Source organism: Melanerpes formicivorus, unplaced genomic scaffold, assembly GCF_026170545.1.
Source record: "Melanerpes formicivorus ecotype bairdi unplaced genomic scaffold, bMelFor1.0.p_v2 SCAF_1, whole genome shotgun sequence".
In the NCBI taxonomy this organism is placed as follows: domain Eukaryota; kingdom Metazoa; phylum Chordata; class Aves; order Piciformes; family Picidae; genus Melanerpes; species Melanerpes formicivorus.
Window position 1 is genome coordinate 63,099,254 of NW_027142353.1, and position 19,283 is coordinate 63,118,536.

At 41.1% G+C, this 19,283-nt stretch overlaps 1 protein-coding gene across 1 annotated transcript; it reads right to left on the minus strand.

Moving 5' to 3' along the window:
• Positions 1-8,612: 8,612 nt before the first annotated feature.
• On the minus strand, positions 8,613-15,507 carry LOC137446112 (DNA ligase 1-like). Its single transcript, XM_068148513.1, has 2 exons — positions 15,424-15,507; positions 8,613-9,464 (listed from the first exon to the last, which is right to left on the minus strand). Exons 1-2 carry the CDS (start codon positions 15,505-15,507, stop codon positions 8,613-8,615), a joined length of 936 nt encoding a protein of 311 aa, XP_068004614.1.
• Positions 15,508-19,283: the final 3,776 nt, after the last annotated feature.

Sequence of the window (19,283 nt, forward strand, 5' to 3'; positions counted from 1 at the left end):
TGACGAAAGGCTGAGAGAGCTGGGGTTGCTTAGCCTGGAGAAGAGGAGGCTCAGAGGAGACCTTATTGCTCTCTACAACTACCTGAAGGGAGGTTGTAGCCAGGAGGGAGTTGGTCTCTTCTCCCAGGCCACCAGCACCAGAACAAGAGGACACAGTCTCAAGCTGCACCAGGGAAAGTTTAGGCTGGGTGTTAGGAAGAAGTTCTTCATAGAAAGAGTGATTTGCCATTGAAATAGGCTGGGGAGGTTTAGGCCATTGGAATGGGCTGCCCAGGGAGGTGGTGGAGTCACCATCACTGGAGGTGTTTAAGAAGAGACTGGATGGGGGTGCTTGGTGCCATAGTTCAATTGATTAGATGGTGTTGGATGGTAGGTTGAACTTGATGATCTCTGAGGTCTCTTCCAACCTGGTCTGGTCTATTCTATTCTATTCTATTCTATTCTGTTCTATTCTATTCTATTCCATTCCCATTCCATTCCATTCCATTCCATTCCATTCCAATAGCTGTTAATAAGGTGAGAGCTAAAAATGAAAGAGGTAAAAGTCAACATAATATTAATTATGGCCCCAAACAAAAAGAACAAATTCTTAATGTGGAAATATTTGTCTACCTTGTGGTAATAGATTCTGAAAATAAAAGTACCTTTGGCTCAGGACTGAGCAAAGCTGAAACACCAGAACGAAAATATTATTGATTAGCATGATTAATTCATCACCATTTCAAAGGATATAGAGAATTGCAGGATTTGTCCTTCTGTTCTGTAGTGCAACACAGATATCCTCTTGCTAAAATGCTGAGATCACCATCACACAGCTTGCATAGCGAAAGACCAGAATTGTGTATCATTGCTCTGAATACATAAATTGCAACACTTGTCTATCTTGCTTGTAAATTTGAAGTTATCAAATTAATATTACATAATCCTTCATTTTGTACTTCACTAACAGATTTTCTTTCAAGTTATGTTCATGTTGCAATGCCCCTTTACACAGAAAATAATGAAAAATGTTTTAGCAGTATTTCTTCTTTAGGCCACCCATGGAAAGCAGATCTAGATACAATCTTGGCCTCACCAATCCATATCTTTAAATTAACTTTTAGATCTCCATACTTAATTTACGTGGTGCAAATTAGAGTCTCTGTTAAAAGATACCTTTTTATTCACTGCATTTATCCATTGGTGTCAGTTGTATACTTGTGTTCCATAATATGCCATGTCATTTAATCCAAAAGTGCATGCAAATCAAGCAAAGACCAGAGTAAACAGAGTAACTTGTTAGAAAAACACATGGTAAGCAAGTAGCAATTAAATTCAACTGGGGGAAAAAGCAAGCAAACAAACCAACCAACCAAAACCAAGTATATACATCCAAAAATTAAAGTAAATGCATTTATAGATAACTGTTAATAGTTTTGATTCACTTAGTCCAATCCTACTGAAACCATAGTGCACAGTCCTCTACTGATGCAAGTGAATTAGATTCATCTGTGCTTGTTGAGTTTCTGACACTGAAATTTAGAGGTTCTGATGAGAGGCTGAACAGCATTCAGGTCATGGATCTTCACCATCTAAGGCATAGCTTATGGGAATGCATTCTCTCAATGCCATCTTGACAGAATGGACAAGGCAATATATTTTTTGTGGCATTAGAAAAAGCCTTTGTGAGATTAAAATTTGTGTTGATGTTCAAACGATTTAATATCTTAACAATCAAGACAAAACCTGCTAAGCAGAGTTCTGAACCTAGTCTCCATGTCAATCCACTAGTGTGGTTTAAGGTCTTCCCTTTTGGAATGGTTTTTTTAATCCAGCTGTGTTACCACCCAAAGTCAACTGGTCTCTAGTGAATAAAGGATATTTTATTGATTCTTTTACTGAGTGTTTTAAAAGAATAGCCAATAACAGTATTGTAATGTGAAGAATCATAGAATCACCAAGGTTGGAAGAGACCCCAAAAATCATCAAGTCCAACCCAACCTTATGATTAACCATGGCACCAAATGCCATATCCAATTCCCTCTTGAACACCTCCAGGGATGGTGAATCCACCACCTCACTGGGCAGCCCATTCCAATGGTTAACAACTCTCTCAGTGAACAACTTTCTCCTCACCTTGACCCTAAACTTCCCCTGGTGCAGCTTGAGACTGTGTCCTCTTGTTCTGGTGCTGGTTGCCTGGCGGAAGAGACCAACCCCATCCTGGCCACAACCACCCCTTCAGATAGTTGTAGAGAGCAATAAGGTCTCCCCTGAGCCTCCTCTTCGTCCAGGCTAAGCAACCCCAGCTCCCTCAGCCTCTCTTCATAAGGTTTGTGCTCGAGGCCTCTCCCCAGCCTCGTTGCCCTTCTCTGGACATGTTCCAGCAAGTCAACATCTTTCATGATGATATTAACAGCCAAACCATGTGGTTTTTTTAATGTTATAGAGACAAGGAAAGACATCTATAATGCAATATATCCACACATCCATTACTGAGGCCTCTCACCAGCCTCATGTACTAATAGGTGTCAACTCCATTTATTCACTTTCCTGGTCCTTAGTTGTCTCATAATCCCATCATAAATTTCTATTTATTCATACTTCTATTCATTCACATTTGCACACCATAGTACAAAACCCAGGTATACAGTAACAAGAGGTTTCAATGTTTATAATTCTTTTTTTACTTGTGTTAGCCACGAAGAGTATCGATTTCCAGAATTCTCTGGTTATTATCCTGAGCAATTCTTGTTACTACATTTTAATTCAAATAATGATTTCTCCAGTTGGAGGTAATTTTGGAAATACGCAGTTTTTGAACACTTTTTTCCCCCCCTGTCAATACAGGCTTAGCCTCTGCTTTGACATGTGTTGTATAGCAACACTGATGTGAATGGTTGATCAGGGATAATCCTGGATTTCCAAGGTTGCACAGTCTGAGGTCTTTCTGGGCTGACTTCTGCAACTAAATTATAGTGAGTATAAAACCATCAGCATTGCTAAGGCATGTGTTATCTAATGGGTATAACTGATGGATATAGTTTCTTGCAGAGGTAATTATTAGATCTGAATCTAGAAGTACAGGGAAGAGTTGCTTTTCTGTATGATACTAGGGAATTGAATTCTGCTCTGATGCTCTAATTGTGCTGCCTGCTCTAGCAAAGAAACAACATTGGCCATGGCTGATAATAAGATGCGCTGTTTATTACTGTTAAGATCATTTAATACACACACAGTACACACAGTTACTGCTATAGGTAGCACCTTGTATGGTCAGAAGCATTTTATGAGAAGTTGCAAAGGCAATGTATACTTCTGTTATAAGCAACATATTGATCAGTTGAAGAACTAGGTAATGCAATTGTTCTGAGGGAGTGCAAACACCATCAGTTACTGGCCAATCAACAGTTTCTGCTACTGAAATATTAAACACCCCTGTTGCTATGTATTTTGAAAGGTCCACTTTTCTAACCACCTGATTTCAAATGTCTTCTGTTACTGACAACCTCTTAACATTGTTGTTGCTATGTCTTCATCTAAGCATGAAGTCAGTATCCCACATTAAGTAGTTAAAAATTAGGAAGAAAACTGCCAGTCTCTAGGAAGAGCCTGTAAGGAATCCACTGTTCCTATGACATCTGTTCAAGAGATCCAGATCAAGTAGAAAAGAAATATTGTTCTGACTGAGGCATTCAGAAAATTAATTGCTTGAAGTGGAACATGAAGTATTCCTGGCTGTGATTATTTATAGCTAATGGGCCTTCCTATGTACATCTGTGTATGAAGAGATTGTAACTCAGGGATGACTCAAGGCTCCCACTATGTTCCCAGTTTAAGTATAGCACATTAAATTGGTATTGTCTAGAAACAGTTCCTGCTTTTCATAAATTCATGTCTTGTTCTCTAGTTATGAAAGTTAGTCTTGGACTTGGAACATACAATCTGAAAAAGTAAAAGCTGAAAAAAACAAAAAGAGGTCGAGGGAGGTGATTCTCCCCCTCTACTCAACTCTGGTCAGACCCCACCTGGAGTGCTGCCTCCAGTTCTGGAGGCCCCTATTACAAGAGGAATATGGAGGTGCTGGAAGGTGTCCAGAGAAGGGCCACGAGGATGATCAGAGGGCTGAAGCACTTCTCCTGTGAGGACAGACTGAAGGAGTTGGGGCTGTTCAGTCTGGGAGAAGAGAAGGCTCCAAGGTGATCTAATTGTGGCCTTCCAGTAATCTGAAAGGAGCCTTTAGGAAGGCTGGGGAGGGACTGCTCAGGATCTCAGGTAGTGATAGGACTAGGGGGAATGGAATGAAGCAGGAGGTGGGGAGATTCAGGGCAGGAGTGTGAGGAGGAGGTTCTTCACCGATGAGAGTGGTGAAGCCCTGGAATGGGTTGTCCAGGGAGGTGGTTGGGGCACTGTCCCTGGAGGTGTTTAAGCCCAGGCTGGCTGAGGCTCTGGCCAGGCTGATCTAGTGTGGGGTGTCCCTGCCCCATGGCAGGGAGGGTTGGAACTAGATGATCCTTGTGGTCCCTTCCAACCCTGACTGACACTATGATACTATGATACTGTGATATTAAGATTCCACATTAAAAGTGCAACTCTGCATTTAGCTGCATTTTGTCACTAATATTCACAATTAATAATAAAAATGTTAAAAATTCAGACAGGATTCCCGTGCCTTATATTGCTCATATATTTTTCACAGCCTCAGAGTCTAGGGTTTCTTGTCAGTACCTGTTTTGCACTTAGATTTCCTTCACGTCAAAAAGTAGACTATGTTATATACACTCTTCATATATATTTCTTTTTTAATGTCATATGCATGCAACATTCTTATCCTTTGTAATATTCTGTTCATTTCTCATTAAAAAAAGAAAAAGAATTTCGAATAGAATAGAATTAACCAGGTTGGAAAAGACCATCACCCAACACCACCTAATCTATTAAACCATGGCATCAAGTGCCCTCATCCAGTCTCTTTGAGATTCTTAACATTTCAGCCGTATTTTTAATTCTAGGCAAAAGGAGAAGCCAACAGTAAGGTTGGAAAGCTCTGAAGTAAAAGATCAAAAGCTCTTTTAAAGAGTGCCACCTAAGAGAGAGTTTACTGTGAAAAGCAAGATAGTACTCCCATATTTCATAGAATCATAGAATCAATAAGGTTGGAAAAGACCTCAGAGATCATCAAGTCCAACCTATCACCCAACAGCTCATGACTAACTAAACCATGGCTTCAAGTGCCACATCCAATCCCTTTTTTGAGCACCTCTAGGGACCATGACATAGATAGGGCCTCAAGGTAATCCAAGGCTGGATCACTTTGACAACCCACCATGAGTCACCTGCATGCACACAGACATTACCACAATTTGTTTAGAAACTCTGAGCTGTAATTGACATAATTGTTACAGACAGGTGATAGAATCATAGAATCATAGAATCAGAAAGGTTGGAAAAGACCTCAAAGATCATCAAGTCCAACCTGTCACCCAAGACCTCATGACTAACTAAAACCAGTCCCCCTCTTGAATACATCCAGGGATGGTGACTCCACCAGCTCCCTAGGCAGCCCATTCCAATGGCTAACAACTCTTTCTGTGAAGAACTTTTCTCCTCACCTCCAGCCTAAACTTCCCCTGGTGCAGCTTGAGACTGTGTCCTCTTGTTCTGGTGCTGGTCGTCTGGGAGAAGACACCAACCCCAACCTGGCTGCGACCTCCCTTCAGGTAGTTGTAGAGAGCAGAGAGAGGGTAGAGAGGGTGTCAAACAGACATGGCAATATCTTAAAAATGAGCTATTCATTTAAAGGGGAAACTAGTTAAAAATCAAATGATATAGAAAATTTTCAGGAAAAAAAACATGTCTTGAGAGACAGTGAGAAAGTGTCAGGCAGTATCAGGGAAAGCAGAGAAAGCAATACTTCCTACTGAGGTAGGCTGATCCAGGAGACAAAGTGACCTTGGCGATGAGCAGTCACCTCACTAATGAGCACTGTCCACAGCAGCAAAGAAAAACTGGTGCCTTAACATGTTGTGTAGGCTGTGATTGTCTACAATGCAAAAGTAATGAATTTTGGGCCAGAACATATCCAGGAAGTCCACTCAATGAAACAGGAGACAGGATCACAGATAAGGTTAACTAGAACATAGCTCAAGACAGGTCTCCCAAGCCTGCAGTGAAATGAGATTCCTGGGCCCATGGACAGAACATGGATAATAGATCCTGGTGAGGACAGTCAGGGCCATTAAGGCCTATTTGTGCCCTTAGTGTCCTGACAGCATCAGCAGCAGACTTTCCTTGGCAGCAGCAAGTATTTGGAAGAAGTATTTCTTCCCATTCTTTTTTTCCCCCTACAGTTTCCTTGTGGGAATCCTTTTTTTTTTTTCATTACAAGTAAGAGCATTTAATGCATTGAGAATAATTAGGAAGGATATATATTATGAAGCACTTCACAGAAACCAAAGGTACTTTAATTTAGGCTTTCAGTTCTGTTTTGCCAAGAGTTATTGCCAAGGCACTGTTTTGATGGGAATAACTTAATGAGGTGGGAATTAGAAAAATATAGTTTATTTTCCCCAAAACTCTGCCCCCAAATTAGCTACAACACTAGTTAAAATTTTATTTACAGGTTCTATTCAGTCAGGAATTCCACAAGGATGCTTATGGTCAATTTTGGTTCCATTTAGAAAATTCAGAAAATGGATAAAGCTAAGCCACAAAATAGCTTTACCCCACTTATAAAATCAGAGGCAAACCAGGACCCTAGGGAAAAGCCAAGAGTGCTGGACACAGTCTCAAGGTGTGCCAGGGGAGGTTTAGGCTTGAGGTGAGGAGAAAGTTCTTCACAGAGAGAGTTGTTAGCCATTGGAATGTGCTGCCCAGGGAGGTGGTGGAGTCACCATCCTGGGAGGTGTTCAAGAGGGGATTGGATGTAGCACTTGAAGCCATGGCTTAGTAGTCATAAGGTCTTTAGTGACAGGTTGGACTTAATGATCTTTGAGGTCTTTTCCAACCTTGTTGATTCTATGATTCTAAGTCTCTTCCCCATCCTGCTGAGGTGTGACAGAGAGCAGCTGTGTGGGGGTTAGTTGCTATCTGGGGTTAAATCAAGTCACTCTCTATTTTGAAATGAAGGGCCCTGCCCCATTTATCAATGGACTCATATTTTCCCTAGTCTTACTTTGCTACTTAAATCCCTAGAGAAGCCATTGTTACATCTCACATTTTGAGTGAGATTCAGCTCTGGGTGGGTTCTTGGCTTTCTTAAGTATGTTTTCTGCATGTGAAGATAATGTCTCTATATTATTCCTGAGGTACCTGTACCTATGCTCACCTTCTAGTCTGAATTTTGCCAGAAACTCATTGTCCATCCATACAGATCTCCTGGAATTGTGCCAGAATTCTGGTTTGTTGGGATGGACTACTTTTGATCTTGGAGGAGGTACTCTTGAATATTAAATAGTTTCCTGAGATGCCTCTCTTCCCTCCAGAGCCATATGCTATAAAATTCTATCAAGCAGATCTCTGAAGAGGCCAGAGTTGGTTCTCCTGAAGTTCAGCACTGAGATCTTTGGCTTTTGCCCTTCTTCCTCCCCTTGGGATTCTGAATTCCATGGCCACTGCATATAAAGAAGCTGTGGCATACAACCAGAGTGAGGTCTGAGAGGCCAGGGATCTGATTTGATCAAAGGTACCTGGATGGAAAGAAAAAGCAGACAAGTTCTTAGGGTATATATACCAAAGAAGTGCAGTATGGAGATGAAGAGCTTAACATTAATTCATTCATTTGGCCTCCATTTATAGGGGAAGAAATGTGTCTGGCATCTTTACATGCACAAGTTTTGTGTCTTTTTTTCTGGCACTTTTGGATTTGGGGTTTTTTGAGTGTTTGTGTTTGCTGGAGGCTTTTTAGGTGCAAAAATACATTCATATTTTTTTTTATTTTACTAAGGTCTTTCAAGGATGAACCCAGCAACATTTCTAAAGTTCTTTGATCATTTGTGATCAAAGTTTCCTTTAAAAGTGCAAAGTATCAATTATTGAAAGGGAATTTAGGAACTGGTATGTACTGAGGGCTCTCTTCTCTCTTTTAAGACAGCTGTAATATAGGGAACTTTCTGATTCTCAACAGAGTATCTTCTCAAAATTCATTTCAGAGGTTAAAGAACACATCAGGACAGGCTTGTTGCAGATGGAAACTAACAAACCTTTAGTTTTGTTTATACCCTGTTAATTTTTCAGCTTCTTCCAAAACATGTTCTGACAGGGCAGATCTCATGGTTTAAAGAATAATTAACCATAAACAAATAGTTTATAACTCTCAGAAATTACTGTAGCAGTTATGGACTTCTGTCTTAGAATAGAACAGAACAGAATAGAATTGAAGAATAGAATAGAATAGAAAGAATAGAATAGAATAGAATAGAATAGAATAGAATAGAATAGAATAGAATACGAAATAGAATAGAATAGACCTCCCTCATTTAAATTGGTTCTGATATATGCAAGACTGCTATGCAGTGAAAGGCAAGACTAGTGTGCACTTAATTAGCTGAGCTAAAACTGAAAAAAGAAAATACACTGACTATGGTACAAAGTTATCTTTTTTGGGACATTTATATTGCTTCTCCCTCATCTGTTCATTTTTTCCACTGTAGTTTTAAGGGTATTATTGGACTTGTTTTGTTTATTTGCTTTGGGTTTTCTTTTATTTTCTTTCTTTTCTTTTCTTTTCTTTTCTTTTCTTTTCTTTTCTTTTCTTTCTTTTCTTTTCTTTTCTTTTCTTTTCTTTTCTTTTCTTTTCTTTTCTTTTCTTTTCTTTTTCTTTTCTTTTCTTTTCTTTTCTTTTCTTTTCTTTTCTTTTCTTTTCTTTTCTTTTCTTTTCTTTTCTTTTCTTTTCTTTCCTTCTCTTTTCCTTCTCTTCTTCTCTTCTCTTCTCTCTCTCTCTTCTCTTCTCTTCTCTTCTCTTCTCTTCTCTTCTCTTCTCTTCTCTTCTCTTCTCTTCTCTTCTCTTCTCTTCTCTTTCTCTTCTCTTCTCTTCTCTTCTCTTCCTCCTCTTCTCTTCTCTTCTCTTCTCTTCTTCTTCTCTTCTCTTCTCTTCTCTTCTCTTCTCTTCTCTTCTCTTCTCTTCTCTTTCTTCTTCTCTTCTCTTCTCTTCTCTTCTCTTCTCTTCTCTTCTCTTCTCTTCTCTCTTCCTTCTTCTCTTCTCTTCTCTTTCTCTTCTCTTCTCTTCTCTTCTCTTCTCTTCTCTTCCTTCTCTCTTCTCTTCTCTTTCTCTCTTCTCTTCTCTTCTCTTCTTCCTTCTCTCTTCTCTTCTCTTCTCTTCTCTTCTCTTCTCTTCTCTTCTCTTCTCTTCTCTTCTCTTCTCTTCTCTTCTCTTCTCTTCTCTTCTCTTCTCTTCTCTTCTCTTCTCTCTCTCTTCTCTTCTCTTCTCTTCTCTTCTCTTCTCTTCTTTTCTTTTCTTCTCTTTTCTTGTCTTTTTTTCCCTCTTCCTCAGCAGTTAGGCAAAGTGAGGTTTACACAGGTAAGCATGGTGTTGCATTATGATGAACATGCAAAGAGGGTTGTGCCTTTGACCGCTGACAATGTGTGTACACTGGCAGATTCATAAGTACTTCCTAGCTCCCTTGTCTGAAGGATCCAAAGTGCAAGTGTTATGAGGAGCAGCTGAAGGAGCTGTGGTTGTTTAGCTTGGAGAAAAAGAGGTTCAGAGGAAACCGTGGCACTTTCTACATCTACTTGAAAAGAGATAGTAACAACAGGGAGGTCAGTCTCGTTTCCCAAGTAACAAGCAATAGAAAAAAACGAAATGGTTTCAAGCATCACCAGGGGAGGTTTAGATTAAACATTAGGAAAAATTTCTTTACTGAATCAGTGGTCAAGCATTGGAACTGGCTACCTAGGGAAAGGGTTGAGTCACCATCCCTGGAGGTATTTAAATGATGGAGGTGGGAGATTCAGGCTGGATGTGAGGAGGAGGTTCTTCCCCATGAGAGTGGTGAAGCCCTGGAATGGGTTGTCCAGGGAGGTGGTCGAGGCCCCGTCCCTGGGGGTGTTTAAGAGCAGGCTGGATGAGGCTCTGGCCAGCCTGATCTAGTGTGGGGTGTCCCTGCCCATGGCAGGGGGGTTGGAACTAGATGATCCTTGTGGTCCCTTCCAACCCTGAATGAAACTATGAAACTATGAAACTATGTATAGATGTGGTGCTTAGTGACGCTGATAAGTGACAGGCTTCGTGGTGTTAGGTTAACAGTTGGGCTTGATGATCTTAAAGGTCTAATAGGTCCTCTGCAACCAAAATGATTCTATGATATATGTTGTATATGTGTATATGCACAGATGTGTATGGCTGTAGACATACACATAGACAACTCCTTTTACTAGACCCCTACTAGCTCTGTCACATATATTCAAAATCATTTATTTTACCAAAATGTCATAGGTATTTATCAAAAGTCATTCAAGTATAAAACTTAGTTTGGTTTGCATTTCCCAGACTTTGACTTTCCTAAGTACCAAGATATTGATATACTTGGCACTTCTAGAATATAATCGAACACATATTTCAGAGTCATCACAATTACTGTGTGATTTCTCCATAATGTACAGTGATGGAAATTCTGAATCAGAGAATGAAATTGTACAAATTAGAAGTGCAAATGAAACTGTTATTTTAGATTGCAGTATACATCTAGGTTCTTGTTAGAATTTCATATCATAATTTATGAAAGCTTTACAAGGAAATCAGTTAAATTATCCCTGTAACAGTGTGAAATAAGTTTTTCCCCCAATTAAAGCAATCAAAGTAAAGGAACATTGTAGAGACAAATAACAGGAAGTGTTTTGTACCCCCAAGTAATTTTACTTGCTGTGTTAAAGTCGTTAATCAATAGATGCACTATTGCAAATTCAGAGCATAAGCAGTGTTTGAGGATAATCATAGAATTAATAAGATTGGAAAAGACCTCAAAGATCATCAAGCCCAACCTGTCACCCAAGACCTCATGAATAATATACCATGGTACCAAGTGTCATGTCAAATCCCCTTTTTAACACCTCCTGGGATGGTGACTCCACCACCTCCCTGGGCAGCACATTCCAATGGTTAACAACTCTCTCAGTGAAGAACTTTCTCCTCACCTCAAGCCTAAACTTCTCTTGGCACCAGTTTGAGACTTTGTCCTCTTGTTGTGGTGCTTGGTTGCCTGGGAGAAGAGACCAACCCCCTCCTGGCTACAACCACTCTTCAGGTAGTTGTAGGAGCAATAAGGTCTCCCCTGAGTCTGATGTTTTCTTAGATACTGACTGGAGCAATGGCTTCAGCAAAAGTTTCTCATTCAGTTTTCTGTTTCAGGCCTCCTAAACATTATGGAACCTGTACAATTTGGTCTTGGCTTTCATCAGAATGAAACTGTTATCATTACAAATTAATTTGCCACACATGAACATACTAATACATAAATAATATCTGGATCTGATTGTCTTCATAATAAACTTTTCAGCTACACTTCTTAAAAAGCTTCAGTCTGACAAATTGTTGGGTGTTTTTTGCTTTGTTTTGTTTTTGTTTTGTTTTCCCTGATAGATAACATATAATACCATAAACATATTGTGGATGAGCTGCTCATCAGAGTGGCTGGAGAGCTGTCAAACAGAAAGAGACCTGCGGGTACTGATTGACAGCCAGCTGAACATGACACAGCAGTGTAAACAGGTGGCTAAGAAGGCCAATGACATCCTGGCCTGCATCAAGAATAGTGTGGCCAGCAGGGAAATCATTGTGCCCCTGTACTCAGCACTGGTTAGGCCACACCTTGAGTCCTGTGGCCAGTTCTGGGGCCCATCATTTTAAGAAGGACATTGAGACACTTGAACGTGTTCAGAGAGGGGCAATGAGGCTGGGGAGAGGCCTTGACCAGCAGCATATGAGGAGAGGCTGAGAGAGCTGGGGTTGTTGAGCCTGGAGAAGAGGAGGCTCAGGGGGAGACCTTATTTCTGTCTAAACTACCTGAAGGAAGGTTGTAGCCAGGAGGGGGTTAGTCTCTTCTCCCAGGCAACAAGCACCAGAACAAAAGGACACGGTCTCAAACTGCACCAGGGCAGTTTAGGGTCGAGGTGAGGAGAAAGTTCTTCACTGAGAGAGTTGTGAACCATTGGAATGTGCTGCCCAGGAGGTGGTGGAGTCACCATCCCTGGAGGTGTTCATGAGGGGATTAGACATGGCACTTGGTGCCATGTTTTAGTAGTCATGAGGTGTTAGGTGACAGGTTGGACTTGATCATTGAGGTCTCTTCCAACCTTATTGGTTCTATGATTCTATGATCTGAACACAAAGATGTCTGTTGCTATCTACTTGTGAAAGAACTGAGTTTTCATTTCAGATGCTCCTGACCAGTAATTCATTCTACCTGCAAAAATGATTATAATCCAGACATTCTTTCAAAATCCAATCCATTTTTAGGTTTGTAGAGGAGGTTATGCTTGACAAGATCTTCTTTGCAGGTATAGGGATGAAAAACTTACAGGAACACATTCTCACAGAACATTAGAGGCTGGAAGGCACCTCCAGAGATCAGTGAGCCCAACCCCAATGCCCAAGCAAGATCACTTCTTCCTTGTCAACTTCCCACAAGGAAACCCTCAGATTCTCTGGTAATTATGAGATTTTAGGAAATTTAAGGAAAAGCATGATAGCTAGAGATCCACACAGTGCTAAAAGGGTAACCTTCACAGTTCTCCTCCCTATGCTTCTGACAAGAAAACCCTAACCATAGTGTCACCAGTTCATTTTTTATGCACATCTACTTTTTTATCACTGCTTCCTTTTAAATCTCAGCAGGCCTGACTACCCTGAAAATTCACCTGCATAAAACTTACAAGGAACTGAGAAAATAGATAAGTAGAGGCAAGAAAAGAAAAGAGAACCTTCTGCACTCTTATCACACCTTTTGGCATCTATCAGTTTCAGGTCTTTTGTGATTCATTCACCCTTTCGCTATGTAAAAGCCAAAGAGAAGCTGCAGTGATACTAGCATTCAAGATGAGTATCAAGGAGGCAAGGACTCAGAGGAGAGCAATATTCAAAAATCCCATGGAAATAAAGGTCACAGAAAAAGGAGACATAAAGCAGGAGAATCATTGAACAATCAGCCAGACACATTCCTCCATCAGAGTGGGCTTTGAATAGTAAGTGATAGGAAAGGTATGACAAAAACAAAACCACAAGGACAGCATGTTATGGAGATTTTTCTTTCCTGTGCTGCATTTGCAAACCTGGGGAAAACTAACATCTTGGTTTGTAATACATTTAGAATTGGTTAAAAATATTTAGAGGAAGCTAGTTTATATTTTCCTAAAGGGCAAGACATACTGACTTGAGCCAATTATTTGGTTCATGTAGGTAGACAGCTTCCACTGTGTTTTCAACCAAAGAAACAGAGAAGTATCTTCCTCTGGGAGCAGATCCTTGTGTCCTGACCCACATGACAAAATGATTCTTTTCTTTACTGCTGTGTGTTTTCCATTTCCTTATTTTAACAAGGAATTTCTTTTTGCTGTTGCTGAGAAACTATTTCAGGGAGCCATCATAAAACATATCTTCATCCCAAAATCATGACTTTGCTAAGTATGAATAGAGTAGAGTAGAGTAGAGTAGAGTAGAGTAGAGTAGAGTAGAGTAGAGCAGAGCAGAGCAGAGTAGAGCAGAGTAGAGTAGAGTAGAGTGGGATAGGATAGGATAGGATAGGATAGGATAGGATAGGATAGGATAGGATAGGATAGGATAGACCAGGTTGGAAAAGACCTTCAAGATCATCAAGCCCAACCTATCATCCAACACTATCTAATCAACTAAACCATGTCACCAAGCAATGACAGCTTGAACAGTTATCCATAGATTCAATAGTTGCTGCTGTCACTTCAATTATGTTCCTCACAAAAATACTAAATCACCTGAAATCTCCATTTTGTAATATAGAAAAATAAAAATGATTATATTTTGTGAAATGAAATCATGATATGTTTTAATATTATTCAATAATATTAATACCCAAATATGTATATATATTTTTTGTAAGCTTTAGATTACTGCCCTCTCTCATTAAGCCTTTATGTCCTTTTATCCAGTCTGAAATCCCGTGGTCTACTTCTGGAAGCTAACTCTTTGCACATGCAACCCAGCAGGCAGGCAGCTCCTGAAATCTTCAAGTGAGAGCTCTCCATCTCGGCTGGCAGTTGCACATTGACTACCTATAGCTTTCTGACCCTGTTTCCACAGAAACCACCAGAATGTGTTTACTTTAAGCAGCCTTATTTGAATAATGGAATATGTTCAGCTTAAAAATTGCTATTATTTTGTTTCTAGGTTTGCATTATGTGCATCCCAGCCATTTCATGATTCTTTGTCATTCTGCTTCCTCCTTGTCTTAAATGGCAACATTTGCATCAAGTGTTTTACTCTAATTAAGAAATGCAGCATGTGGCCTGCCTCTGGTAATGTAACAGTCTGAAGTTTCAAAAGAGCAAGTTAATTTTAAAATCAGGCAAACCCATTTTTGTTTTGGTATGGGTAGAGAGATGGATAAATAACAACCTGAAATAGTTATTTGGGGAAAAGAAAAATGGAATGGGCCCTAAGTCTCAATCTGATCATCTGCTGTTATAGATAAATGTTATATAATCCCTCTGCTAAACAAAATGAGATCATCCAGCATTCTGTCACACTAAGTCTTAGAACTGAGCAATGTAGGAGAATCCATTACTTCTCTTGGGAGATTATTCCAACTTCTAACTGTCCTCATTGTGAAAATTTTTCTTCTTGATTCCAATTGGAATCTCCACAGGATTTACTTGTACTCATTACCCCTTTCCTTTTCCACGTGACTCCTTGTCTCCATCCCCTTGGTAGACACTCTTTATTTACTGGTATCTGGTAATAAAGTTTCCTCTAACCCTTCTCTTCTCAAAGGTGAAGGAATCCAGTTATCTCAGTCTTTTCCTACATGGAAGGTCTTCCAGCCCTCTGATCATTCTCGTTGACCTTCTCTGGACACTTTCCATCCTGTCCACACCTTTTTTTGTACAGTGGGAGCCAAAACTGCACTCCAGATGTGGCCTGGAAAGTGCTGAGTAGAGTGTGACATTGACTTCTTTATCTCTTCTGTTAATGCCCTTGTTGATGCAACTCAACATCCTGCTGGCCGCCTTTGCCACTGCAGCACACTGTTCACTCATTGTGAGCTTGCTACACACTAATACTCCCAAATCCCATTCCACAGGGCTGCTCTCCAGGCAGGCAGAAGTCAGTCTGAGCTGCACCCCTGGATTATGCATTCCCAAGTGATTCCCAAGACCCTCCATTTGTCCCCCTGCGTTTCTAGATAGCCCACACATTCATCCTGTTCAGGTCTTCTTGGGTAGTGGCTCTCCCTTCTGGAATGTCAACATGCTCACCTGCTTTTGGTTGTTGTCTGCAAAGTTCATCATGGTGCTCTTCATCCCAACATCCAGATCACTTATCAAGATATTAAACAACATTGCACCCAATATCGATTTCTGGAATGGAATGGAATGGAATGGAATGGAATGGAATGGAATGGAATGGAATGGAATGGAATAGAATGGAATAGAATAGAATAGAATAGAATAGAATAGAATAGAATAGAATAGAATAGAATAGAATAGAATAGAATAGAATAGAATAGAATAGAATAGAATAGAATAGAATAGAATAGGTTGGAAAAGACCTTCAAGATCATCAAGTCCAACCTATCACCCAACACCATCTAGTCAATTAAACCATGGCACCAAGCACCCCATCCAGTCTCCTCTTAAAGACCTCCAGTGATGGTGACTCCACCACCTCCCTGGGCAGCACATTCCAATGGCCAATCACTCTTTCTGTGAATAACTTCTTCCTAACATCCAGCCTAATCCTGTCACAGGTTGCCTGGGAGAAGAGACCAACCCCCGCCTGTCTACAACCACCCTTCAGGTAGTTGTAGACAGCAATAAGGTCTCCCCTGAGCCTCCTCTTCTCCAGGCTAAACAACCCCAGCTCTGTCAGCCTCTACACTTGTCACTGGCTGCCAGGCTGAGAAAGAACTATTTACTACTACCCTCTGGGTACAGCCTGTAAGCCAGTTCCCTACCCACCACATTGACCACCTGTGTAGATTGTAAGGTGTCAGTTTCTCTGGGAGGAGGCTGTGGAGGAACAGGAGGAACAGGAGTCCCTCAGGGATCAGTCCTGGGACCTGTCTTATTCAACATCTTTGTGGGGGACATGGACAGTGGCATTGAGTGCACCCTCAGCAAGTTTGCTGATGACACCAAGCTGTGTGGTGCAGCAGACACGCTGGAGGGAAGGGAGGCCATCCAGCGGGACCTTGACAGGCTGGAGAGGTGGGCACAGGCCAACCTCATGAAGTTCAATAAGAGCAAGTGCAGGGTCCTGCATCTGGGTCGAGGCAATCCCAGGCACAAATACAGGCTGGGCAGTGACTGGCTGGAGTGTAGCCCTGAGGAGAGAGACTTGGGGGTGCTGGTGGACAAAAAGCTCAACATGAGCTCTCAGTGTGCACTTGCAGCCCGCAAAGCCAATCAGATCCTGGGCTGCATCAGGAGAAGTGTGGCCAGCAGGTTGAGGGAGGTGATCCTCCCCCTCTACTCAGCCCTGGTGAGACCCCACCTGGAGTACTGTGTCCAGTTCTGGAGCCCCTATTACAAGAGGAATGTGGAGGTGCTGGAACGTGTCCAGAGAAGGGCCACAAGGATGATCAGAGGGCTGGAGCACCTCTCCTATGAGGACAGACTGAGGGAGTTGGGGCTGTACAGTCTGCAGAAGAGAAGGCTCCGAGGAGACCTAATTGTCGCTTTCCAGTATCTGAAGGGGGCCTACAGGAAGGCTGGGGAAGGACTTCTCAGGATCTCAGGTAGTGCTAGGACTAGGGGGAATGGAATGAAGCTGGAGGTGGGGAGATTCAGGCTGGATGTGAGGAGGAGGTTCTTCACCATGAGAGTGGTGAAACCCTGGAATGGGTTGTCCAGGGAGGTGGTCGAGGCCCCGTCCCTGGGGGTGTTTAAGAGCAGGCTGGATGAGGCTCTGTCCAGCCTGATCTAGTGTGGGGTGTCCCTGCCCATGGCAGGGGGGTTGGAACTAGATGATCCTTGTGGTCCCTTCCAACCCTGAATGAAACTATGAAACTATGAAACTATGAAACTAGGTCGAAAGCCACGAGAATTCCAGATAGACAATGTGAACTGCTCATCCTGCATCAACTGAGACAGTTTTTTACAGAAGGTGATCAGCACACTTTGCCCTTATGAATACATCTTGGCTATTCCCAATTACATCCTTCAGCTGACATATGACAGTCCTTAGGAGGATTTGTTCCATAACTTTCTCACAGATTGAAGTGAGAATAATGACTCAACAATTAACTATCTCCACCTAGGAACCTTTCTTACACATTGGGGTGACATTAGGCTTCTTCTAGTCATGTGTCCCACTAAGTTTTGGTTATTCCTATGTTATCCTAACTTACTGACTGGGCATGGAGCTCCAGGTCCTCTTTTTTGTTTCCCAGACTTCATGCATTAGTATGGAGACACTTTAGGTGGTTCCTTTTTTGTTTTTCATTTAGGGAGACAGCTGTGGCATGTTTTACACTACTCTGGTTGACCTGCTTAATTCCCTGATTAGTTGTAGTAGTGATGTTGGCTTGAACATTGTCCTTTTGAAAACCTCCCACTAAGTCCTTCAGTTTAAAGCCCTCCACACTAGGTTGGCCAGCTTGCTGCCAATGATTCCCCTGCCTCCTGTAGGCAGGTGGATTCCATCCCTTCCTAGCAGGTTGTAGTCCTCATAGAAGGTTCCAGTAACACTATAGCCAAAACCTTTGTGGTGACACTACTCATGTAGCCGAAAGTTGATCTGCATTATGTGTCTATTTCTGTCTGCCTCCAATCCTTGAAATCCTTCACTATGGAAGAAAAGATGATTTGAGTGTCAACATTCTTCATTTTCTCCCCTAGGGCCTTGCAGTCTGTCTTTATTCTGCCTCACTTTTGCAAAGCCAGATGCTTGCTTTATTTAGCTTAAATTTACAGAATCACAGAATCACAGGATCACCAAGGTTGGAAGAGACCTCAAAGATCATCATTTATGGGCATATTTGTTCTTTTGGTAATTTTACCTTTTAGGTTATAGCAGTAATTTTTAATTTTTATTTTTACTTTTTATTTTCACTTTTTCTTCTTCCAGGGGAAGTCACCTAGTTTATTACAGAGAGAGACATGTGATGTATGACAAAGATGCCACGGTCACATACATCTTCATGTGCAATCATGTACACCTACCCCTAGCGAAAGACCTGACTCATGATCTCTGTGATCACACCTCATTGCTCAACAGGCTACTCTTTCACCTTTATTTCCCATTCCCACATTTCTCTCCCACATCTAAATGTTGTACAAGGAGTTGTATAAGGGTTCACAGAAATTTGCAAAGCTCAAATCTCTCCCTTATTTTAATGACAGAAGATTGGTCTAGTCAAAGATGAAGTAGTGCTCAAGCAATGCTGCAGTAATGCAGAGAAAATGTGACAAATTCTGGAAATGTTGGTGTTTTACTTAGATGCTTGGCACATGGATAGTGACAATACTCTCACCATATTTCTCATTCAGTTTAGTAAAACAACCAAATTAATTGCATTTGTTCTCATAACAGAGACTCCCCATTTATCTTCATCTCCTTATAACCTTATCTGTTCTACTTGGACTCATCTTATGCTAAGTGGATGGGACCAAAAGCACACCTATCCTGCAGAAGACATTTTGGTTGTTCTTAATGAGAGCTTTGCAATTTCTTAACCTTTAGACTAGATTAGACCAGACTAGACTAGACTAGAATAGACCAAACCAGGTTGGAAGAGACCTTCAAGATCATCGTGTCCAACCTATCATCCAACACCACCTAATCAACTAAACCATGCAATCAAGCACCCTATCAAGTCTCTTCCTGAACACCTAACACCTTTATTGGCAATGCCACAGCTGAGAGTTTCCTGTGTTGCTTGCACACCTTTCTCATTCATACAATGTACTGTTAGCTGACTATATTCTTACTTTCTAATGATCAACTAAATATCACCACTTATAGCAGAATTTCTCATTATTAGTTCCCAAGTTGATAATCTCACACTCTGTAGTGTAGCACTCCATACCATTTTTAGTATTTCAGCAATCTAGTTTTTCTCCTGTGATTTCCCTCTGGATCAGTAACGTATCTTTAACAAGTTCAATTTTTGTGA